Consider the following 26,263-nt stretch of genomic DNA (forward strand, 5'->3'; position numbering starts at 1 on the left):
AATTTCAGAGTATTCATACACGAAAGCGTACCCAAGGGAGAGCAAGCCCTCACTCGGATCATGGAATTTAGGCTCTAGTCCACTGTGAAGTGACTTCATTTAGGCTGCTCCCAATTTATGAACAGGTATCTTGCATAAAGGACACAATAAATATTTGTGGCATAAATAAATGAGGAATCAGTTTTTAAAAGTCAAATTATAAGGTGCTTAGAACTCAAAATACAGTTCGTTTCTTGTAGAAATGGTTTTATAAATGCTAACTGCATTCTCACGCAGTCCCACAAAAGCCCAGACTCCATGTAAGCTGTAGTATATCGTTTGAGGATTCCTTGTCATAAACCCCTGGGGCCAAACTGTTTCTGAATTTTGGGGGGTTTATTCTTTGTGATGCATATATAGTATTTTCCAAAGTACGCCCAGTAGGGCTGGGGACATCACGCTTTGTTTTTGTAGTGAATATTTTTGTAGTGAAATTTATATGATTATATTTCTCGCAAAGTGAAATAAATAAAGATCAGTCTCATGTCAGTTCAAATCAGGTTTTTGTTGCCAAATCAGTGTTGGTGCCAAAGATAGAAAAATCGTTTGGTTTTCAGAGTTTCGTAAATTTCAAGTGTGGCCGAGGGAGTATGACTGTAGAGCCTGTCCATGATGTATGTGCTGTCGTGATTATCTCTACAAATGCCCAAACAGACTTCCCATGACAGAGTCTTCTGCCCTGGGCCTTGCCAGGATGTGCGGACCTCCCACCTCTCCAGAGAAAGGGCTGTTAACCTTTCGAGAATCTGGATGAAAACTATGGGTCCTTCTCCCTAGAAAGTTCACAAACGCAAATAAATACACACAAAAATGCAAGGGATTCCCTGGGGTTTGCAGATGTGGGTCTTAGATGAAGAATCCCTGCTCTATAGCTGGGAAGAAGGGCAATCGAAGATTCTAGATCTTCACTGGGGGTCCCGGGCACAGCTGGTCATGGCAGGCTGGGGATGGGAGGCAGGTACTGGGTAAATGTGACACTACATGTGCTCCAGTGAGAGTAGGCTCTTAACTATTTTCCAGCTACTGACTGGGCAGTTCTGACGGTCACAGCGGGAAAAGAGTTCCAGCTATTTCTACATAGGGAATATTTATAAGCCTAGGATTGCCTGCCTGGGAATAATCACTGCCTGGGCAGGGGGCAGGGAGTTAGGAGGTCTAGGGTGTTGCAAAGCTAATCCCAATTTGGCTAGTTAGGAGCTGATGGAGTACTTTTAAAATCCACAAGGAAATGACATTATTAACAGCCTTTTGAACCATCCTTGTTTCTAAAGAGTATCTTTGCCAATATGCCTCACCGGACGCGAAGACCATCTTCCTGGGGTGCTGAGACAGATATTTACATTTCACTGGTGACTGAAACCTTGATTCTTCAGCTGAGATGAAAGGTAAGAGGCCAGTGAGTTCCAAGTACTGTGGTATTCTGTAACAAGTCCACCTGTTAACTAAAAACGGAACTAACCTCACTAGGGGGTTCCAGGAGGGTAAGCCGTGCAAGAGGGCTAGGCTTTATGTTTTAAGCCTAGCTTTCTGTTATTTTGTAATTATCCTTAATTTCTCTATTTCCCATTCCTTCTATAAAAATTCACTTATAATGTTTATAATTTACAATCTGGAAAAACAATAAAACTGAATATGGACCACTTCAGATAGTAGTGCATTAAATAATAATGTCATTATAACCAGAAATTTGGTCTTGGTTGGGAAATTTTGCGTCTTACCTTTAGGTTGGGAGATTTTATAAACATTATACTTTTTCTTCTCCTTTTTTTCTTTTACTACAGGCTTCTCTAAATAATTCTTTTTAGCCGTGGTTTCTGAACATTCAGAGAGAAAGTCTTCTGAATAATCGTAGTGAGAACTTGAACTTCTGCAGGAACACTGAGATCTGCTGTAATCAACACTCTTGTCGGAATCGTTGCTGTTCCTGGGAAAACCTGGGCTGCTGCTCTGGCATTTTGCAGACCTCCTGCCGTTTTCTAAGGCCACACTGGGGAAGTGTCCATCTAGATTTGTTTCTGTTAGATCAGCCAATGACATAGTAAACAACCTAATAGAAGAAAAGTATTTGTAGATTTATAGCTACTGACATTGAAATGAACCTGTGCTTTAATATATTTAACTATAAATGCATAATTAGGAATACCAAACCACACATTATTTTGAAGTATTTTCTGGAAAAATTTTCAGTTTGGTTTTTATATTTTTTTCTACCTAAAATGTAAGACTCCTGAGACTGGACTTTGGGGAGATTATATTCACAGGAAATATAAAGTTCACATCAGGTAACAACAATGACAACAATTTAAAAGTTAGTGAATTACAGTCTCATTCTCTAAGACTGACTGTTTTTTTTTAATTGAAGTATAGTTGACTTACAATGTTGTGTTAGTTTCAGGTGTACAGCAAAGTGATTCAGTCATACATACATATATATATATATATACATGCTAGAACAAAAAAAGAATGCGTTAAGTTCCCAAACCAGTTCTATTCCCTAATCTTTCTGTAGGAACCACTTTGAGCTTCCTTAGACTCAGTCTGAAGTGTGTTTGGCTTTGGGAAAGGGTGATCAGGCATTGTCTGGAAGATACCAAGGCCTCTCCACTGTTTATCAAGAGGCAGAAGTAGCACCTCACTGTTGTCTACCGGATGCCGAGGGTCACCTAAGTGCAGGCGTTCATTCAGCTGGGAAAACAACCAGGTGATTCCTCCATGTGTAGTCAGTCACTTTTCCTTCCCTGAAGAGTGATAAAGAAGGGAGATATCATGCACCTTTCTGAGGCTGTCTTTGGAACGCACACAGTGTGGGGAGCAGCTTCTAAGGGCCTCCGCTGACCCCCACTTCCTGGTATAATCCTGTCCTCTCGAGTGTGACTCAGGTGTCGCTTCCAAGGTAAGGTAACTAAAGGATTCTGACTTCCTTCTTAATCACCTTCGCTTTTTCTCTCATTTGCTCACATTGATGGAAGCCAATTGCCCTGTTGTAAGCTGACCCACGGGGAAGCACACACGGCAGGAAACTGAGGCCTCAGGCCCACAGCCAGGGAGGACCTGAGGCCCTCTGTCGAGCGGGCTGCGGGAGAGGAATCCTACCACCAACCATTCGGGTGAGCTTGGAACTTCCCCCCGAGTCTGGAGGTAACTGCAGCCCCAGCCGACATGCTGAAGCAGCCTTGCGAGACATCCTGAGCCAAAGGACCCAGCTGTGCCCGGATTCCTGACCCACTGGATAAAAAACATTCGTTGTTGTTTTTCCAGCCAGTAGGTGTTCATTTGAGAACGGGAGACAGACTTATAAAACTGCAAACTTCCGTGTGAATCGACCCCAGGAGGTTATGAAACCAACAGTGATCTTGCAGAAAAATGGAAGAACGGGATTTTATGCTAAACAACTTAGTTTATTTAGATTAATAGATGCTTTCTAGAATGTGTATTTACTTAATTTTGAAAAAAATCTATATAATGCCATATTTTCTCTATCTCTAATCCATTAATTTTAATCAGATCATGATCTTATCAAAGTAGTTTTTTGGAGCGGTGGCCGACCACACTGTTGTTTTAAGCTGTTAAGTTTTGGGGTGATTTGTTACACAGGTGTAGGTCACTCATACACTCAGATGTATCTTCCCAGGGTGGTTCAGTTTCCAAAAGAGTTACTTGGGCTAAACACAAATTATACCCACCAGAGGGAGAGAACATTTTAATTTTTTTTTTTTTTTAATTTATTTGGCTGTGTCAGGTCTTAGTTGCGGCTCACAGGCTTAGTTGCCCAGAGGCATGTGGGATCTTAGTTCCCAGGCCAGGGATCGAACCTGCGTCCCATGCATTGAAAGGCAGATTCTTAACCACTGGACCACCAGGGAAGTCCCCCAAGAGAGAACATTTTTAGAATTCTGAAAGTCCCAGGACCCAGAACTGTTCTAAAATTTCTACCTATGTAACCAGAATATGGGTTTGTTTGGGTTCACCTGTGAGAATTCCATTCTAATTCATGAAACTGAATCTGACAGTCATCAGCAAGGTAAAACCAAGTTTGATTTTTGGCTATTCCTAGTCAGCATGTACCTTGAAAGCATATATCAAGCAGCTCTCTGAAATATTCAATCTGTTAAATGGTAGTTTTCTCATTGATCTGTTGAAAACTGGTAAGAGGACTAGTATCAGGCCTGTAACTACCTTTAAGTTGATTAAATTGTTTTAGAGTATATTTGTATTAATATAAGTAGGCTACACCACATTGTTATCAATAAAAAAATGTAAGCAGGCTCCACATACATGGATTTCTGATTATGTGGTATATTATTTAAAAGTCTAGGCTTTAAGCCAACCATCTAATGTTCTTTTTAATTAATTGATTAATTAATTAATTTAAAATGTTCAGGGCTTCCCTGGTGGCACAGTGGTTGAGAACCTGCCTGCCAATGCAGGGGACACGGGTTCGAGCCCTGGTCTGGGAAGATCCCACATGCCACGGAGCAACTGGGCCCGTGAGCCACAATTACTGAGCCTGCGCGTCTGGAGCCTGTGCTCTGCAACAAGAGAGGCCGCGATGGTGAGAGGCCCACGCACCGTGATGAAGAGTGGTCCCCACTTGCCGCAACTAGAGAAAGCCCTCACACAGAAACGAAGACTCAACACAGTCATAAATAAATAAATAAAAGAACGTGAATTTCTTTAAAAATAAAATAAAATAAAATAAAATGTTCAGTCAAAAGTCATTCATTTAGTGTCTGCTAGGCACTGGGGTTAGGAAAAAGGCAAACTCTGCCTTCAAGGATTTGAAAATAAAGTTAGTAATTATGTAATTAATGCTCACTATATAGTTAGCATACCAGTTTTTGATATCAAATTTATGATAGTGTATAGTTCAGATTTTTGACACCACTTATATTTTAAACAATTAGTGTTTACAGTACAACGGTGCCCATTTTATTGCACTTGAAGCATGATTTCACTATATTGCTATCATTATAGGGTTTATAATAGTTTCTTTGCTGTTGTGTATGACTCAGGAATACAACCCACAATTAAAAACCTAATGGAAAAATGTGACCCTGTTGATGATATGTTTTTTCTGGAATCCACCATGGTGAAAAGGGGTGGCTGCTTATAAATACAATAAGTTTGTGTATCACATTCATTTAATTATAGAATGAGAAATGAGAATGTTCAAGATCGAGATATACATCTGAATAATTCTGAATACTACAATGTTGTGTAGTTGCCTTCAATTCTGCTTTTACAAGGCGGACCAAAAACTAAACACATGCAAAAATGTTTTAAAATGAATTAATGTGTACCTGCCGTTCTTTACCAAATGTTTCTAAGATGTATGAAAAATCAACTTTATGTCCTGAGCGGAGGGTTCTTCACACTGTAGTATTTATGAAGTTTCCAGGGTAGTGTTTTCTGACATTCTTTGGTCTCTTTTTAGGAAAATAATATATTTCAGGGACTTCCCTGGTGGCTCAGTGGGTTAAGAATCCGCCTGCCAGTGCAGGGGACACGGGTTCAAGCCCTCGTCTGGGAAGATCCCACATGCCATGGAGCAACTAAGCCCAGTGTGCCACAACTACTGAGCCTGCGCTCTAGAGCCTGCGAGCCGCAACTACTGAGCCTGCGAGCCACAGCTACCGAAGCCCACATGCCTAGAGCCCGTGCTCTGCAACAAGAGAAGCCACCGCAATGAGAAGCCTGCGCACCGCAACGAAGAGTAGCCCCCGCTCGCCGCAACTAGAGAAAGCCCGCGTGCAGCAACGAAGACCCAATGCAGCCAAAATTAAATAAATAAACAGATAAATAAATAAATTTATATTAAAAAAAAGAAAACAATACATTTCAAAAAACCTAGAATGATATTACAAAAGGCAAATGTTAAGAGCTCATCAGTAAACATTTATATAATAGGAAGTTAAAAGTTTTGAACCAGTATTAATTTATATATATTCATTTGCATATGGATTGCTTTATACTTCACACACTATAAGGCTTTCTCTCTATCAAAGTGAATCAGTTATTGGCAGTTGATTGGGAAATTCTTGGTTGTAGTTATCAAACAGTCCTGCTGAAATAAGATGTGAAGGGGCCACAGCAGAGCAGTGCATCTCAAAATTTGGGGCACAAAACAAAAGATCGTGTGGCCCACCTGCCTGTTCTTTCTTTCTAATGAAAACTTGAACATGAATAATGAAACTTTTTGGATTATGTGTTACTTGCCTGAAAGCAACAGGTACTACCGGTGGGCACTGGATCTTATCTTAGAAGCACTGATATTGATAGACTTTAGTATTATGTACTGAAATGTATCCTTCTGACTCAACAGTCTGTCTCACAAATTGTCAGATTCTTGGCTTTTATTACAACCAGAAAATCCTAATTCTTAAAGGTAAATATTCTGTAGTGAAGTTATAATTAATTCATAGGGACCATTTAGTTTTCACATGGTTACGGCTATGTTTCCCAACCCAAATTACTGTGTGGGTAGGTAACTGTATTCTTAACTGTATTCTCAGTCCTGCTTCGTGGGAAATGGTAGTTTGACTTACAAGTTTCCCCTCTTTTCTCACCCATTTTCAACACTTCCTATTCTCTTTCCCACTTTATATTTCCTCTTAGAACATATCACTAGTCTAATTTCATACATGTTTTACTTATTCATCTGATTTGTTGCCCGACTTCTCAATTAAATTGTATGCTTCATAATGGCAGTATTTTTGACTGTTTTGTCTACTGCTGTATCTCCTGTGCCTAGAGGAGTTCCTGGGAAATAATGTGTTCAATAAAGACTGACTAAATAAATGAATGTTCAGGGTGCCTCTATGCTTCTTAAGTCCTTTCTCCATATCCATTACTCCTGAGAAACTTCTCACTAGTGCTGACCCAACTCAAAATGCCCTAAATGAATGCTTTCCCAATATGATAAAGAAATATTAATACATATCTCAAACTAAAAGCTAATCTCATGCTTAACAGTGGAACATTAATTTACATTGCTGTAAGGATTTAGATAAAGATGCCAACGATCACTTCTGCTAATTAATATTGCTCTGGAGGTACTAGCCAATGAAATTAGACATGAGAAAGAAATAACACGTATACATATCAGAAAAGAAAGGGCAAATCATTTATTATGTGCAGGTAACATGATTTTAAACTTATAAAACCCCATACAACAGTATAAAATAAAGGGAATTCAATAAAACTATTGGCTATTAAATGGATATAAAAATCAATCTTTTCTATATGTTAACTGAAATGACTTGGAAAATAGATGAAAAGATCCCACTAACTATATATCAGCTAAAAATTTAAAACATCTGATACAGGTTTAATACAAATAATATGAAAAAATCTTTAAAACTACTGAAAGAAATAAAAGATTTATGTAAGTGGACAGACATATAGTATTCTTATATAAGAAGGACCAAGGTGATAGAGATGTAAATTCTCCCTAATTTAATGTACATAATCACAGTATTCCTAGTAAAAATGTCAAGAGTAATGTTTTTTGGAAATTTGACAAGATCATACTAAATTCATATAATTATGAATATGAAAAATACATGAGAACAAAAGGATTTTAAAAAAATGATGAGAAGGGACTACCTCTATCAGATATTGTGATATAAAGCTATAGTCATTAAAAGAGCCTGATAATAGTGCTTGAATAGACGGAACAATATAATGAAATAAAGAGTTCAGAAACAGAAACAAATACATATGGAAACCTAGTATAAGATAAAGGTGGAGAAAAGCAGACATTCAAGAAATGATGGTGTGGGGCAACAGGCTAGACATCTGTCTGGAAATCAGAACAAAAGTGAATTCTTACTACATTTCTTACACTTAAATATTAGATGAATTAAAATGTAAATATTAAAAACAAATCTTAAAAGAAAACATGGAGTGTGGTAAGAAATCTCACAAACCACAAAGGAAACAATTAGTAAAAATGGCTGCATAAAATTTTTAAAAAGTTTTTTTATTCAGGTATAGTTGATTTACAATATTATATGTTTCATGTGTACAACATAGTGATTCTCACAATTTTTAAAGGTTATACTCCATTTATAGTTATTATAAATTTTTGGCTATATTCCCTGTGCTGTACAATATAGCGTTGTAGCTTATTTATTTTATACATGATAATTTGTACTTATCACCTACCCCTCTCTTGTCCCTTCTCCACTCCCTCTCCTCACTGATAACCACTAGTTTGTTCTCTATATCTGTGAGTCTGTTTCTTTTTTGTTATATTTACTAGTTTATTTTATTTTTTAGATTCCACGTATAAGTGATACCATACAATATTCGTCTTTCTCTGTCTAATTTTACTTAGCATAATAACCTCCAAGTCCATCCATGTTGTTGCAAATGGCAATATTTCATTCTTTTTTAGGACTGAGTAGTATTCCATGTATATGTATATGTATGTGTGTGTGTGTGTATACACACACATATATACCACATCTTCTTTATCCATTCATTTGGTAATGGACACTTAAGTTGCATCCAAATCTTGGCTATTGTACATAATGCTGCTATGAACATTGGGGTGCATAGATGTTTTTGAATTGATGTTTTCATTCTCTTCAGATATATAGCCAGGAGTAGAATTGCTGGGTCATATGGTAGTTCTATTTTTTGTTTTTTGAGGAAATTCCATACTGTTTTCCACAGTGGCTGCACCAACCTGCATTTTTATCAGCAGTGCACAAGGGCTCCCTTTTCTCCACATCCTCCCCAACATTTGTTGTTTATGGTCTTTTTGATCATAGCCATTCTAACAGGCATGAGGTGATATCTCATTGTGGTTTCGATTTGCATTTCTCAGATGATTAATGATGCTGAGCATCTTTTCATGTGCCTTTTGGCCATTTGTATATCTCCTTTGAAGAAATGTCTATTCAGATCTTTTGCCCATTTTTTAATGGGGTTGTTTGTTTTTCTGACATTGAGTTGTATGAGCTGTTTATATATTTTAGATATTAACCCCTTATAGGTTATGTCATTTGCATATATTTTCTCCCAGTCCGTAGGTTGTCTTTTTGTTTTGTCAGTGGCTTCCCTGGCTGTGCATAAGCTTTTAAGTTTAATTAGGTCCCACTTGTTTATTCTTGTTTTGGTTTCCTTTGCCTTAGGAGACAGATCAAAAAAAAATTGCTACAATTTATGTCAGAGTGTCCCACCTGGACTTCCTTGGTGGTCCAGTAGTTAAGACTCCACACTTCCTACAGGCGGGGCATAGATTCGATCCCTGGTCGGGGAACTAAGATCCCACATGCTGTATGGTGCGGCCAAAAAAAGAAAAACATCCCACCTATGTTTTCTTCTAGGAGTTTTATGGTTTCCAGTCTTGCATTTAGGTCTTTAATCCATTTTGAGTTTATTTTTATTATTTTTTTAAAGATTTATTTGTTATTTATTTATTTATTTGGCTGTGTTGGGTCTTATTTGCGGCACACGAGATCTTCATCGAGGCATGCAGGATCTTTTGTTGCAGCATACAGGCTTCTCTCTAGGTGTGGCATGCGGGTTTTCTCTTCTTTAGTTGTGGTGCGCAGGCTCCAGAGCACGTGGGCTCTGTAGTTTGTGGCACGCAGTTTCTCTAGTTGAGTTGCGTGGGCTCAGTAGTTGTGGTGCCTGGGCTTAGTTGTCCCACAGCATGTGGGATCTTAGTTCCCTAACCAGGGATTGAACCCACGTCCTCTGCATTGGAAGGCAGATTCTTTACCACTGGACCACCAGGGAAGTCCCTTGAGTTTATTCATTTATTTATTTTAAAAATTTAATTTATTTTTTTATATAGCAGTTTCTTATTACTTATCTGTTTTACACATATTAGTGTACCCTTGAGTTTATTCTTGTATATGATGTTAGAATAACATCTAGAATAACATTAGAATAACATTAGAATAACATTCTAATTTCATTCTTTTACATGTAGCAGTCCAATTTTCCCAGCACTACTTATTGAAGAGGCTGTCTTTTCTCCATGGTATATTCTTGCCTCCTTTGTCTTAGATTAGTTGACCGTAAGTGCATGGTTTTATTTCTGGGCTCTCTATTCTGTTCCAGTGATCTATGTGGCTGTTTTTGTGCCAGTACTATACTGTTTTGATTAATGTAGCTTTGCAGTATAGTCTGAAGTCAGGGAGTGTGATACCACCAGCTCTTTTCTTTCTCAAGATTGTTTTGGGTATTTGGGGTCTTTTGTGCCTCCATACAAATTTTAAAATTATTTGTTCTAGTTCTCTGAAAAGTGTCCTTGGTATTTTGCTAGGGATTGCATTGAATCTGTAGATTGTCTTTGGTAGGATGGTCATTTTGACAATATTAATTCTTCCAATCCATGAACACAGTATATCTTTCCATCTGTTTGTGTCGTCTTCAGTATATTTAATTGGTGTCTTATAGTTTTCCAAGTACAGGTCTTCTACCTCCTTAGGTAGGTTTATTCCTAGGTATTTTATTCTTTTTAATGTGATGGTAAATGGGACTGTTTCCTTAATTTCTCTTTCTGATAGCTTGTTGTTAGTGTATAGAAATGCAACAGATTTCTGTATATTAATTTTGTATCCTTCAACTTTATTGATCGATGAGTTCCAGGAGTTTTTTGGTGGTGTCTTTAGGATTTTCTATGTATAGTATCATGTCATCTGCAAACAGTGACAGTTTTACTGCTTCCTTTCCAATTTGAATTCCTTTTATTTCTTTTTCTTGTCCGATTGCTGTGGTTAGGACTTCCAACACTATGTTGAATAATAGTGGTGAGAGTGGACATCCTTGTCTCGATCCTGATCTTAGAGGAAATGCTTCCAGTTTTTCACTATTGAGAATGATGTTTGCTGTGGGTTTGTCGTATATGGCCTTTGTTATGTTGAGGAAAGTTCCCTCTATGCCCACTTTCTGGAGAGTTTTTATCATAAATGGGTGTTGAATTTTGTCAAAAGCTTTTTCTGCATCTATTGAGATGATCATATGGTTTTTATTCTTCAATTTGTTAATATGGTGTATCACATTGATTGATTTGCGTATACTGAAGAATCCTTGCATCCCTGGGATAAATCCCACTTGATCGTGGTGTATGATCCTTTTAATGTGTTGTTGGATTCTGTTTGCCAGTATTTTGTTGAGGATTTTTGCATCTATATTCATCAGTGATATTGGTCTGTAATTTTCTTTTTTTGTAGTATCTTTGTCTGGTTTTGGTACCAGGGTGATGATGGCCTCATAGAATGAGTTTGGGAGTGTTCCTTCCTCTGCAATTTTTTGGAAGAGTTTGGGAAGGATGGGTGTTAGCTCTCCTCTAAATGTTTGATAGAATTCACCTGTGAAGCCATCTGGTTCTGGACTTTTGTTTTTTGGAAGATTTTTAATCACAGTTTCAATTTCAGTGCTTGTGATTGGTCTGTTTACATTTTCTATTTCTTCCTGGTTCAGTCTCAGAAGGTTGTGCTTTTCTAAGAATTTGTCCATTTCTCCCAGGTTGTCCATTTTATTGGCATAGAGTTGCTTGTAGTAGTCTCTTAGGATGTTTTGTATTTCTGCGGTGTCTATTGTAACTTCACCTTTTTCATCTCTAATTTTATTGATTTGAGTCCTCTCCCACTTTTTCTTGATGAGTCTGGCTAATGGCTTATCAATTTTGTTTATCTTCTCAAAGAACCAGCTTTTAGTTTTATTGATCTTTGCTATTGTTTTCTTTGTTTCTATTTCATTTATTTCCGCTCTGATCTTTATGATTTCTTTCCTTCTGCTAACTTTGGGTTTTGTTTGTTCTTCTTTCTCTAGTTCTTTTAGGTGTAAGGTTAGATTGTTTACTTGAGATTTTTCTTGTTTCTTTAGGTAGGCTTGTATAGCTATAAACTTCCCTCTTAGAACTGCTTTTGCTGCATCCCATAGGTTTTGGATCGTCGTGTGTTCATTGTCATATGTCTCTAGGTATTTTTTGATTTCCTCTTTGATTTCTTCAGTGATCTCTTGGTTATTTAGTAACATATTGTTTAGCCTCCATGTGTTTGTGTTTTTTACTTTTTTTCCCTGTAATTGATTTCTAATCTCATAGCGTTGTGGTCAGAAAAGATGCTTGATATGATTTTGATTTTCTTAAATTTACTGAGGCTTGATTTGTGACCCAAGATGTGATCTATCCTGGAGAATGTTCCGTGTGCACTTGAGAAGAAAGTGTAATCTGCTGTTTTTGGATGGAATGTCCTATAAATATCAATTAAATCTATCTGGTCTATTGTGTCATTTAAAGCTTCTGTTTCCTTATTTATTTTCATTTTGGGTGATCTGTCCATTGGTGTAAGTGAGGTGTTAAAGTCTCCCACTATTATTGTGTTACTGTCGATTTCCTCTTTTATAGCTGTTGGCAGTTGCCTTATGTATTGAGGTGCTCCTATGTTGGGTGCATATATATTTATAATTGTTATATCTTCTTCTTGGATTGATCCCTTGATCATTATGTAGTGTCCTTCCTTGTCTCTTGTAACATTCTTTATTTTAAAGTCTATTTTATCTGATATGAGTATAGCTACTCCAGCTTTCTTTTGATTTCCATTTGCATGGAATATCTTTTTCCATCCCCTCACTTTCAGTGTGTATGTGTCCCTAGGTCTGAAGTGGGTCTCTTGTAGACAGCATATATATGGGTCTTGTCTTTGTATCCATTCAGCAAGCCTGTGTCTTTTGGTTGGAGTGTTTAATCCATTCATGTTTAAGGCAATTATTGATATATATGTTCCTATGACCATTTCCTTAATTGTTTTGGGTTTGTTTTTGTAGGTCCTTTTCTTCTCTTGTGTTTCCCACTTAGAGAAGTTCCTTTAGCATTTGTTGTAGAGCTGGTTTGGTGGTGCTGAATTCTCTTAGCTTTTGCTTGTCTGTAAAGCTTTTGATTTCTCCATCAAATCTGAATGAGATCCTTGCCGGCTAGAGTAATCTTGGTTGTAGGTTCTTCTCTTTCATCACTTTAAGTATATCATGCCACTTCCTTCTGGCTTGTAGAGTTTCTGCTGAGAAATCAGCTGTTAACCTTATGGGAGTTCCCTTGTATGTTATTTGTCATTTTTCCCTTGTTGCTTTCAATAATTTTCTTTGTCTTTAATTTTTGCCAATTTGATTACTATGTGTCTCGGCGTGTTTCTCCTTGGGTTTATCCTGTATGGGACCTGCTGTGCTTCCTGGACTTAGGTGGCTATTTCCTTTCCCATGTTAGGGAAGTTTTCAATTATAATCTCTTCAAATATTTTCTCTGGTCCTTTCTCTCTCTCTTCTCCTTCTGGGACCCCTATAATGCGAATGTTGTTGCGTTTAATGTTGTCCCAGAGGTCTCTTAGGCTGTCCTCATTTCTTTTCATTCTTTTTTCTTTAGTCTGTTCCGCAGCAGTGAATTCCACCATTCTGTCTTCCAGGTCACTTATCCGTTCTTCTGCCTCAGTTATTCTGCTATTGATTCCTTCTAGTGTAGTTTTCATTTCAGTTATTGTATTGTTCATCTCTGTTTGTTCTTTAATTCTTCTAGGTCTTTGTTAAACATTTCTTGCATCTTCTCGACCTTTGCCTCCATTCTTATTCCGAGGTCCTGGATCATCTTCACTATCATTATTCTGAATTCTTTTTCTGGAAGGTTGCCTGTCTCCACTTCATTTAGTTGTTTTCCTGGGGTTTTATCTTGTTCCTTCATCTGGTGTGTAGCCCTCTGCCTTTTCATCTTGTCTGTCTTTCTGTTGAAACATTGTTATTGTACCTATGATTAATAGTAATGCTGATACTGCATAGTTGTTTAAAAAATAAAAGACTGAAATATATCTCTGTATGTGTGGATATGCAAAGATCTCCAAGTCATGTTCCTAATCATTGTCTACATGTTGCTCATCACCTGCCATAAAGAAAGGGGTTAAAATCCTAGGTTTTATTTATTTATTTATTTATTTATTTATTTATTTATTTTTGGCTGTGTTGGGTCTTTGTTTCTGTGTGAGGGCTTTCTCTAGTTGCGGCAGGTGGGGGCCACTCTTCATCGCGGTGCACGGGCCTCTCACTGTCGCGGCCTTTCTTGTTGCGGAGCACAGGCTCCAGACGCGCAGGCTCAGTAGTTGTGGCACGCGGGCTTAGTTGCTCTGCGGCATGTGGGATATTCCCAGACCAGGGCTCGAACCCGCGTCCCCTGCATTGGCAGGCAGATTCTCAACCACTGTGCCACCAGGGAAGCCCTAAAATCGTAGTTTTAAGATTTAAGACTTATATTTGGTACTGTGTTAGGCTGAATACTGCCCCCTGCCCCGAAGGATGTCCACATCTTAATCCCTAGAAACTGTTAATCCCCAGGACCTGTGAACAGAATGTGATAACTGCATAGAGCAAAAGGAACTTTGCAGATGACCACTTGAAGATTATTGATTGAGGTGGGGAGATTATCCTGAATTATCCTGGTTTATCCATGTGGGCCTGATACAATTACAAAAACCTTTATAAGAGGTACACAGGGGGAGTCAGTCAGAAGATAGAAATGTGATGAGGGAGGAAGAGTCAGAGACAGATGTTTTCCTGCTGGCTTTGAGGATGGAGGAAGGGGGTCACAGGCCAAATACTGGCTTTTCTAGAAGCTGTTAAGAGGCAAGGGAATGGATTCTCCCCTGGAGTCCCTGGAAGGGACCAACCCTGCTGATATCTTAATTTTTAGCCTTATGAGACTCACTTCAGACTTCTGACCTCCAGAACTATAAGAGAATAAATCTGTGTTGTTTTAAGCCAGAGTTTGTGGTGTTTGTTAGAGCAGCAACAGGAGACTAATAGAAGTTATCTTGAAAAACATCATAAATCAAAATGAGACTAAAAGCAGGCTATTAAAATGTAAATGAAACATACTATTTTAAACTTCAAGAAGTCAATGAAGAGGATGACTTCACGTGCTTTGGGGAAATAACTTAACGCTCTCAACACCGTCTTGCTATACCTTGTCTGGACTACAGCTAGGAAAAAGATCACCAACTGCGGGGAGCTGGTGGGATTGTTTTGTAAAAACTAGCTGGAGAAACGAGCAAACTCTCTCATCAAGCACTCAGGATGGGGATTTTAGAAAGCAAGAAGGCTGGCCCTTGCGCAGGGGCATCGGTGGAGGCATGCCCGGAGGCTGAGAGGGCTGGGTGGGGAGGAGAAATGTGGGGGGATGGGTGACAAAAGGTGACAGGTAGCAGCACGATCAGGAAATTAATTACACTGAGCAAACAAGATAATTGAGGAAATAAATAAATGTATTTAGAATCATAGAAGACAAGTTTATTTCTGCCTGAAAGGTTTTACTTACATAGAAAGGGGGACGTCTAGAAATAACTCTGAGGTGTTCGATTAGAATAGGGAATATTGGGCTAATATATATATATATATATATATACACACACACATATTTTATATATATTTTATATATATATACACGAGGATAGCTAGTTACCAATCTATGTGCATGTATGCGCGTGCATGCGTGTGTGTGTGTGTGTGTGTGTGTGTGTGTGGGTAAGTTTCCTAACTCTGCTGAAGGCCTAGAAGCAATGACACCCCAGTAACCATGAGCACACTGAGTATCATTCTCCACTAAATACCATCCTCTGCTAAAGGGAATCAGGGTTCCTCAGAGAAATGGATGATTCCAGGCTTGGGGCAGGCAAAGTACAAGGTAAGGCTGGTATGTGAAAAAGGACACAGAAGCCAACTTGAAGTTTTCACTGATCAAATCTAGGACAATTTGAGCATCAAAATAAATAAGGATGAAATAAGATGACAACCTATTAAATAAGATAGGAATCCATGAGTCCATACTAATACAAATGAATAAATAAATAGAGAAAGGAAGAGAAAGCTCTTCCTTATGGTAGAATGACAGCTAATAAATGTACAAGGAATGGCTGAAGGGGACGATGACAGTTTGATGGCTATCAGAGAGGTAGTGGAAACAGGCAGGACTTGTCAGTGGATGCTAAAGGCCAGTGAACGTAAGTCTGATAAGGAACAGGATCTGGCATGATACTAATCAAATACAAAGGGAAAGAGGGTGGCTTTGTGGAGAAACCTGGCAGACGTCTTGACCGTCACCAGGTCAGCAAGGCCTGCACCACCAGTGGGACAGGTGGACCTCATGTGCCTCCCGGAAACTGAGAAGAGCACAGGGTCATTCATGTGGTCTCCCTGCCAGGATCAGGCCTGAGTCAGGTCAGGGGGAGACACCGACCAGACCCAGGTTGAGGGTCTTCCTGCAGAACAAAAGGCCTGAACTCTTTGACTTAAAGTTCAGCAGAATGTTAAATGACCAGAAAAGCTCTTCCCTTAGCTTATAGGAATAGTTATAAAAATAGGCAAGATGATCACATACCTCAAGGCTTTCAAGAACACGATTTCTAACATTGTGTCCACTTTTAAGATGATGTGTCCCAATTTTTGGCTTCAGAAATGTGGTTGCTCTAATATTGAAGAAAGGAAGCTTAAGAATGAACACTAGGGGACTTCCCTGGTGGCGCAGTGGTTAAGAATCTGCCTGCCAATGCAGGGGACACGGGTTCGATCCCTGGTCTGGGAAGATCCCACGTACCGTGGAGCAGCTAAGCCCGTGCGCCATAACTACTGAGCCCGTGCTCTAGAGCCCATGAGCCACAACTACTGAAGCCCATGTGCCATAAGTACTGAAGCCTGAGTGCCTAGAGCCCGTGCTCCGCAACAAGAGAAGCCACTGCAATGAGAAGCCCACGCACCGCAACGAAGAGTAGTCCCCGCTCGCCGCAACTAGGGAAAGCCCACGCGCAGCAACGAAGACCCAATGCAGCCGAAAAAAAAAAAAAAAAGAATGAACACTGGAATTAAGAAGAGAGGAAGTATGCTACAGAAGGAAAAAGGCTTGTGTGGCAAGACGTCTGAGTTATAATTCCAGCTCTGCCAGTACTAGCTAGCTGCCTGGCCTCAATGGTTTAATGTACGAAATTTGCTGTTTTCAATGACGTTTAAGGTTTAGTCCGGCACGAAAGTCCATCAATTAAATATACCTATATACATCAGAAATCTCAGGCTTTATTGGATAACATGGAATTGTGCCATTCAAGGTTTGGATGGTTATAGACAAGTTATGTAGGTTTTGGTTATTTAACAATTTTATATATTTAATTGATTTTTGACAAAGAACTCAAGTTCATCACCAGACTCAGCTTCCCAAGGCAGAGCCTTCAGGGTTAGAAGCTATGCCTCTCTACTCCCACCAGGTGGCGGCAAATGCAGCTACTGCATGGGTTCCAGGAAGAGTCCACGCTCTAGGGCTACATTCACAGACACGTAAACTTTTAGCTCCCCCTCCCGGCCACTGCCACATTTTTTTAAAATTTACAGTGTTGACCTGATTCTTTTTTACTAGAATTTTCACTCTGTCTATTTTAATAAAATTCTACGAAAATATCCCACATTTGATGTTACACATTCGAATGTCCATTTCATTCATTCTTTCAACACACATTTGAGTGCTTACCACGTGCCAGGAGCTGTGTGAGGTGTGGAGGGTATAATGAACACAGAAACGTGTCTGTTTTCGTGAAGCTAATACGTCGGTAATAAAATAATCACAACAGTGACTGTTCTAAGTGTTTTAAAGGAAAGAGCTACAACCGTGTGAGGTGTGGAGGGTATAATGAACACAGAAACGTGTCTGTTTTCGTGAAGCTAATACGTCGGTAATAAAATAATCACAACAGTGACTGTTCTAAGTGTTTTAAAGGAAAGAGCTACAACTCTGTGAGGATATATGGCAAAGAAGCCTGATCTAGACAGTGACCTGGGAGTTTCCCTAGAGCGGTGCATTCTAAGTTGAGATATGCAGGGTCAGCGGGAATTGGCTGGGCAAAGAGGAATGGAGGGTGGGAAGGAAGAACAGCGCAGAGAGAGGAGGCAGTGCCAGGGCTGGCGAGTAGAGGAGGCCCCTGCGGCTGGGCCCCGTGACAAGGGCCAGCGGTTCCAGATGGGGCTCCAGAGGTCAGTGGGGTGAACAGCTGCAGGGTCACTGGAAGGCATGTTTATGGTCTGGATCTTTCATCCAAGAGGAACAGCCAGCTAGCAGTAAGCAAAAGAGAGAGAGGCTGGGGAAGGGATGATCTGCGCTGCCTTCCGAAGAGGTGACTGGCTGCAGGCGGGGGAGAACAGAAGAGGGCAGAGTCAGAGAGCAGCGGATGCAGGAGGCGGGACGAAGGAAGGCGGGAGCTTGGACCAAAGTGCCCGTGACGATGTGAAAGATGCACAGGGGACAATGTCACCAGGGCTTGGTGACCCACTGGATGCTGGGGTGAGGGAAAAGGTCAAGGAGGAATCCTGGTTTCCGGTGGAAGGGGTCCCAGTGGGTGGGTGGTGGGAGACTGCCAGGTCTCGTGCGTGTTGAGTTGCAGGGGTCCGAGAGGTATCAAGAGGCACTGCCGCCCAGTACCTGGGCCTATGGGAGCCGGAGGAGCAGAGGGCTGGGCGTGGCTGAGGGTGCAGAAGCCCAGGGAAGACAGTGCTTCGCGAGTGGGAGGGGAGCAGCAGAGTCAGACCTATGTGCTGCTGAGAGACTGAACAAGACGTGGCCGGGAAAGTCCGATTAGTGGTTTTGGTGCAGAGATGAGAGTGGAGGGCAGACTGGAGCGGGTCGAGGAATGAGAGGCAGGGAATGGATACACTGAATACGGCAATTCTTTACCAAAGTTTGCCTGTCAAGGGGGATGAGAAATTGAGCAATAACTGGAAAATGAAAGGGAACTGAGGTCAAGGGAGTTCGTTTCTGTTTCTTTTGTGATGGGAGGTCTTGAACATGTTTAAAAGCCGAGGGAAAGCGCCAGTCAAGATGGAAGAGGTGATGACACAGGTAAGAGAATGGACAGCCGAGAGTGACAGCAAGTGGGAGGGGGTGAGATCCAAAGCACAGGGGGGTTGCAGTTGTGGCAGCTGAAGACGGAGGAGATTCCCCTCAGGTGGCTTTAAGAGCCTCTACGAAGTGACAGCACAAGGGGAGGCTGGAGAGCGGAACATCCTATAGACCCTCTGCAAGTTGCAGCTGCCCTACTGTTATACTTTGGTCCGTCAGGGTTTCACTAGATGGAAAAAGAGACAATGGAGGCCAGGGTTTGCGACTGGCAAGGGGACAGGTGTCTAGGGCCATTAGCTCCCTGAGGGCAGAGACCTGTCATATCAATCACTGCCTCACTCTGTGCCTGACTGGAGTATCAGCGCCCAGGTACTTACTATCAAAGTGATCAGCGTAGGAATGCTCACTTGTCTTCATTTCAATTTGCCTCTTTTGGTGCTTCTCTAAAAAACCAAAAAAGAAAGAATACAGAACAGACAGAGCGTAAATTCCTATGTGACTTCTTTTCTCACTTGGCAGAATTCTTTCATTCTTCCGTAAAGTCAGTTTTAAAGTTCTTGCCATAGTTCTATCCAGAGACACTGTCATATACCTCAGAAAGCTAAAGGGCATCTTTCAATTTTTAGCTTAATGGTAAGGTGCTTACGTAGCTTCGTCTACTTTGTTTAAAAGTCGCATAAATGCATACTAAAAATGTTGTATTTTTACCTATGGAAACTATAAAATTCATATCCTTCAAAAAAAACTTACATGAAATAACACAGAAAAAGAAAACAGCATAAGGCTGTCTATACTCAAGGCAGGGAGACCAATTAGGAGGCTACTGAAATAATCCAGGCCTGGACCAGGGTGCTGACAGTGGGCGTTGGATACGTTCTGAAGGATGTGTTGACAGACTGAATGTGGGGAGGGAGAAAAACAGGAGTCAAGGAGGACACTAATGCCCAGACAACTTGGGAGAATGGCTTCCAGTAACTGGGGTGGGTAAAAGCACGGCAGGAGCAGGTTTGCGGGAATGTTCTGGACTTGCTGTGCTGGAGATGCCTTAGACATCTAAGCAGAGATATGGGCAGGCAGACATGCGTCTGAAGTTCAGAGGAGGGTCAGGACTGGAGATACACATGTGGGGTTCACTCGCGTTTAGATGGGTTTTGAGCCTATGAGACTGGATGAATTCACCTAGGAAGTGAGGGTAGATTAAAAAAAAAAAAAAGGTCAAGGTCATGTGTGGCAGTGAAAAACTGGCCTGAAAACTTACCCGCTGGCACACGTGTGGCAAGGAAATGTTAAAGCACCACCGGGAAATTGTGGACAGAGGGCTCCAAGGCTGAGTTGAGCGAGTGAGGGACAAAAACACAGAAGACACTGCCAAGGATTCAGATTTCCCAGGGATGGGGATTAGGGAAATGTCTGCGCTAAGGTTAGAAGGAAAAAACAAAGCAAGCAGGCAGATGCAAAATTTAAGGTATCAGATTCAGAGATAAAAGAAAAATGTCGGCGAAAGCCTGCAAGTTGGTGAAGGGGTGAAATCGGCCCCAGCGTGACGGGGCTGGAAGGCGGCGGGGCCGGAAGGCGGGGCTGGAAGGCGGGGTGATGTGACTGGGGCCGGGCCCCGCCCCGGGCCATACCCGGGCCAGCTCGGGGCCTCCCCCTGCCCGAATGCCTCCAGCGGCCAGTCCGCGTGCGGGCAGGTCCGCGGGTCCCCGGGCCAGCGTGGGCTTGTGAGTGTGCTGCGTGGGCTCAGTCACAGTGTCTGAACTGGGAAGAAGGACGCCGAGGGCCGCTCTTCACCAGGCCGCGCTTTGCAGGAGGAAGCGGCCTGACGGCCCGCCTACGTACGTTACCAACTCCACAGCCAGGCAGCGAGGCCCGAGCTGGGCAGGGGCCAGGACTGAGGGACCGGGCGACACCGGAAGGCTCGGAAAGTTTAGCAGGAGGTTCGGCTGGGGCAGGGCAGAGACCTCCGGCTGCGGGGCGCGGCGGCAGCGGGTCTGTTACCTGCTCCGCGCGGCTGCCGCCGCAGCGCCAACCCCGCGGCCTCCTGGCTCTGACGCGTCGCCCTGGAAACCGGCGCGCGGGGCTTTATGGGACTGGCCGGCCAGGAGGGGAGGAACCAGAGGCCGGGCCGCGAGGCCTGCGCGCACGCGCACCCGGGACCGCGTCTCTGGCCCGGGCTAGGTGTGCAGGTTCGGGTTGTGAGGCCTGTCTCACCTGACTCTTCCGTGAGGGTGAACTCAGCTGGCTGCATAGACTTTCGCAAACAAGCCTCCAGCCGCCCCTCCTCGGCGCCCGTGATCCCGCCTGTGCCCTGGCCGCACCCGGGCCGAGCGAGCTGACCCCGCGCCCGGTCGCTGTCGCCCGCGCACCGGGTGTTTTGAATCTGAGTCCGATGCACATGTCCGGTTCCCAGCCTGGGAGGGCCGTGGACTAAGAGCAGAGCGCTTCTGTTAACCTTTATAAAGATGGATTTCTTGGTGGAAGAAAATCTGATCACAAAGCAATGTATGTTTGGTGTAGAGAAGTTTCCATGTACAGGAAAGTACCAAGAAAAAGTAAAAATCACCTATAAAAATTATAGGTGATTTTTACTGATTGCATAGGAGTTTTCAGTGATGCGTAGGCATACTTAACGAACATTCACATTATTTCTTTTCTTCCTCTTCCCTCCTCCTCCTCACCCTCCCATTGTATCAACGCCCTGTTGAATGTCCTTGTAGATGAATCCTAGGGGTCACCCCGACTGTTTTCTTAGGATAAATTCCTACATGTGAAGTTGAAGGATCAAAGGATAGGCCCACTTTGAGGCTTTCTGAAGGTATACGAAAGTTTGCCTCCCAGGCAAATGTCTCCAATCCTTAATCCACATTTGCGGATAATCTTATATCTTTTAAAAATGTATGTCCATGTAGCGGCTTCCCTGGTGGAGCAGTGGTTAAGAATCTGCCTGCCAATTCAGGGGACACGGGTTTAAGCCCTGGTCGGGGAAGATCCCACATGCCGCGGAGCAACTAAGCCCATGCGCCACAACTACTGAGCCCATGTGCCACAGCTACTGAAGCCCACACACCTAGAGCCCATGCTCCACAACAAGAGAAGCCACCGCCATGAGAAGTCCACGCACTGCAACAAAGAGTAACCCCTGCTCGCCACAACTAGAGAAAGCCCGTGTGCAACAATGAAGACCCAATGCAGCCAAAAATAAATAAATAAAATAAATAAATTTTAAAAATTAAAAAAAAGTATGCCCATGTTATTGTCAAAAAGTGACACCTTACTTTGATTTTTTCACAACTTTGATTACTAGGAAGGATAGGCATTTTTGTTGTACTTTCAGTGACCATTTGTACTTATTTTGTGATTTGCCTTTTGCCTACTTTTTCAGTTGGTGTTCATCTTTGTAAAAATTGATTTGTTAGAACTTTTGACATTCTATAAAACCCAGACTATGGTATATGTTGCAGATATTTCCTGCAGTTTGTCAATTACCTTTAAATTTTGTTTATAGTGTATCTTGTATTTGTGTAGCTCAAATTTATCACGTTTCCCTTTATGGTTTTTTCATTTTGTTTTTATGTAATAGGGGGCAGTGGGCATCTCCGAGCAGACCCTGTTTTTTTCTTTTTTTAATTTTATTGAAGTATAGTTGATTTACAATGTTGTGTTAATTTCTTCTGTACAGCAAAATGACTCAGTTATATATATATATATATATATATATATATATATATATACACACACACACACACACACACACATATATATATTCCTCTTCATATTCTTTTCCATTATGGCTTATCAAAGGATATTGAACATAGTTCCCTGTGCTATACAGTAAGACCTTGTTGTTTATCCATTCTATATATAATAGTTTGCATCTGCTAATCCCAAACTCCCATTCCTTCCTTCCCCTACCCCCCTCCCACTTGGCAACCACAAGTCTGTTCTCTAGATCTGTGAGTCTGTTTTTGTTTCCTAGGTATGTTGATTTGTATCTTATTTTAGATTCCACATATAAGTGATAGCATATGGTATTGGTCTTTCTCTTTCTGACTTACTTCACTTAGTATGGTAATCTCTAGGTCCATCCATGTTGCTGCAAATGGCATTATTTCATTCTTTTTTATGGCTGAGTAATATTCCATTTTGTATGTGTACCACATCTTCTTTATCCATTCATCTGTCGATGGACACTTAGGTTGCTTCCATGTCTTGGCTATTGTAAACAGTGCTGCTATGAACATAGAGGTGCATATATCTTTTCCAATTATAGTTTTGTCTGGGTGTATGCCCAGGAGTAGGATTCAAGCTGACCCCATTTAATTCTAGCTTTTTAGGGGTTGGTGCGGGACAAGGCTTTCCTGTCCCATCACCACCTGCTCCTCCCTATCCTGTTAGAGTGCCCACTCTTAATTTTGGTGCGTTATGTGTTTCTACAACCTTGGGTGGTGAGTTATTCATATAAGGTGGGTGGTGGTTTTTGTTGTGGGTGAGCTGGGCACCATCTCCAAGTGGACATACATTAGACAAGTGTTGCCCTAGACTTGTCATTCATGGAAAGATGGCTGGTTCATTGCTGCTGGTGCTCCCAAGACAGTAACAAAAGTGGCTGTTTATTATTATGATTATTTTTAATAAGTTTATGTATTTATTATTTATTTTTGGCTGCGTTGGGTCTTCGTTTCACGTGGACTTTCTCTAGTTGCAGCAAGCGGGGGCTACTCTTCGTTGCAGTGTGTGGGCTTCTCATAGCGGTGGCTTCTCTTGTTGCGGAGCACGGGCTCTAGGCGCGCGGGCTTCAGTAGTTGTAGTGTGTGGGCTCAGTAGTGTGGCACGTGGGCTTAGTTGCTCCGCAGCATGTGGGATCTTCCCGGACCAGGGCTTGAACCTGTGTCCCCTGAATCGGCAGGCGGATTCTTAACCACTGCGCCACCAGGGAAGTCCAAAAGTGGCTGTTAATTATTAAGGGAACATCCCAACCCTGGTCCTCAGGACTGGAGGAAGCTGAAAGATGGAGGCTCCTCAGAACGTCCTTTCCCATCTGAACTGTCTCTCCCTCTCTTTTTTGCTAGCTCTTTCCAGTCTATAGCCTTTGTTTCTGCCTTGGAAAGAGGTGCTTCTTTCCTGTCTGTGTGTTATGGAAGAGGGAGAGGCCCTTACTGTACGAAGCTGAAGAACTGCCTTTTAGTAATTATGGTGGTCACCTCCATCACTCTACATATTAACATAGGCCTTTATTGCTCTGTATGAGTTTCCTAAGGCTGCTGTAACAAATTACCACAGAACTGATGGCTTAAGACAGCAGAAATTTATTCTCTCATGGGTCTGGAGACCGAAGTCCAAAATCAAGGTGTCAGCATGGCCGTGTTCCCTCTGAAGTCTCCTGGGGAGGATGCTTCCTGTCTCTTCCATCTCCTGGTGGCTCCTGGTGTTCCTTGGCTTGTGGCCACGTCACTCCAATCTCTGCCTCTGTCTTCACATAGTGTTTTTCTCTGTGTCTCTCTGTGTGTTTTCTCCTCTTCTTATAAAGATATCAGTTATTGGATTTAGGGCCCACCTGAAATCCAGGATGATTTCATCTCAAGATCCTTAACCAATTTCATCTGCAAAGACCCTGTTTCCAGATAAGATCACATTCTGAGGTTTAGGGGGGAACATGAATTTTTGGGGGACAATATTCTACCCACTACTGCTACTATGGTGGTCACCACTGTTATAATAATAAAAAAATAAATAAATAATATAAATAAGGAAAATAAAAAATATAAATAAGTAATAAAAATTAAAAAAGAATAAAAATCAGCCTTTATTTCTCATTTTATTTTACCTATAAAATTATATAAATAAACAAAACATAGCATCTGGTATCATTTATTATAAGATCCCGTGAGGATCTCTGCAAAGTTTGGAGCCAATACCTCATACTTTTATCACTAAAATTATGTCAAATCATCCTTTCACAATGTATACACATATCAAATCATCACAATGTACACTTTAAATATCTTACAATTTATTTGTGAACTGTACCTCAATAAAGTTTAAAAAAAAAAGAGTAAATTCTGTTAAAAATTAGGTCAGATCTAAAAGTATTTTTATTTGACTTTAACATCAAGGATTAGAGATCTGAAATAATTAGCCTCTTGCATCTTCATTCGATTAGACAACTTATTTCTGAATTGAGTTTTCAAAGTCGGAGATTCATTGAGCTTTCTTTTAAGACTCATTTGGAATGTTTTGTATTCCTATTAATTATCTTGAAGTTCACTGATGTCACTGTAACAAAAGATCTGTCAGCTGGAGTTTTCAAATTTCTGATTTGTACATTTTCATGGTCATTATTAAAAGGATAAGCTTCTAAAAGTAATTCATAGTGAAATAAAGGAGCACTAGGAATTTGAGGGTAGGAAATCAGGAGTTTTTCTGGTGTGGTGTGGACATAAACGGGGTTGGGTTCAAATGCTGGATACACCGTTACCTTTCCTATCATCTCCCATGCTTTTTTTTTTTTTTTTTGCCATACCCCGAGGCTTGTGGGATCTTAGTTCCCTGACCAGGGATCGAACCCGGGCCCTCGGCAGTGAAAGTGCTGAATCTTTGAATCTTTTTTTTTTTTTTTTTGAAAGTGCTGAATCTTAACCACTGGACTGCCAGGGAATTCCCTCATCTCCCATTCTAAGTCCTCACTGGTGGGGACGGTTAGTAATAGAACCCGGTTTTAGGGCTGTTGTGTGGTTTAAGGGAGTGGTTTTTTTTTTTTTTAATTTATTTATTTGTTTTTGGCTGTGTTGGGTCTTCGTTTCTGTGCGAGGGCTTTCTCTAGTTGCGGCAAGCGGGGGCCACTCTTCATCGCGGTGCGCGGGCCTCTCACTATCGTGGCCTCTCTTGTTGCAGAGCACAGGCTCCAGACGTGCAGGCTCAGTAGTTGTGGCTCAACGGGCCTAGTTGCTCCGCGGCATGTGGGATCTTCCCAGACCAGGGCTCGAACCCGTGTCCCCTGCATTGGCAGGCAAATTCTCAACCACTGCGCCACCAGGGAAGCCCCTAAGGGAGTGGTTTATGCAAAGCTCTTAGAGCAGGTCTGGCTTGGCAAACACCTCAAAATTGTTAGCTATTATTTCAAGTAGGAAATTTGTTTCTCCCTAGGGCAGGCAGCTGGAGGGGGTGTCAAGATTGAAGTAGTTTTTGCCCTGTTGTTACCAATATTGGGTCCTCTGGCCTTGTGTGCAGTAAAGCCAATCTACTGACACCAGGTTGTGGTGTGCAGGTGTGAAGGAATGTGCAGGGTTTATTGTAGGCACCAAACAAGGAGTGTGGGCAACTGATGGTCAAAAAACCCTAACTTCCTGACGGGTT

At 41.5% G+C, this 26,263-nt stretch overlaps 1 protein-coding gene across 1 annotated transcript in view; it reads right to left on the reverse strand.

Moving 5' to 3' along the window:
* LCA5L (lebercilin LCA5 like) overlaps positions 1 to 20,971 on the reverse strand; it is a 37,626-nt gene extending 16,655 nt beyond the window's left edge. The window contains exons 1-3 of the mRNA XM_059922295.1: positions 20,909 to 20,971; positions 19,288 to 19,353; positions 1,758 to 2,086 (exon numbers count right to left, since the gene is read on the reverse strand). Coding sequence (XP_059778278.1) covers positions 1,758 to 2,076 — 319 coding nt within the window. The 5' untranslated portion in view covers positions 2,077 to 2,086; positions 19,288 to 19,353; positions 20,909 to 20,971. The remainder of the gene's footprint in view (positions 1 to 1,757; positions 2,087 to 19,287; positions 19,354 to 20,908) is intronic.
* Positions 20,972 to 26,263: the final 5,292 nt, after the last annotated feature.

This window comes from Balaenoptera ricei, chromosome 4, assembly GCF_028023285.1.
Source record: "Balaenoptera ricei isolate mBalRic1 chromosome 4, mBalRic1.hap2, whole genome shotgun sequence".
In the NCBI taxonomy this organism is placed as follows: domain Eukaryota; kingdom Metazoa; phylum Chordata; class Mammalia; order Artiodactyla; family Balaenopteridae; genus Balaenoptera; species Balaenoptera ricei.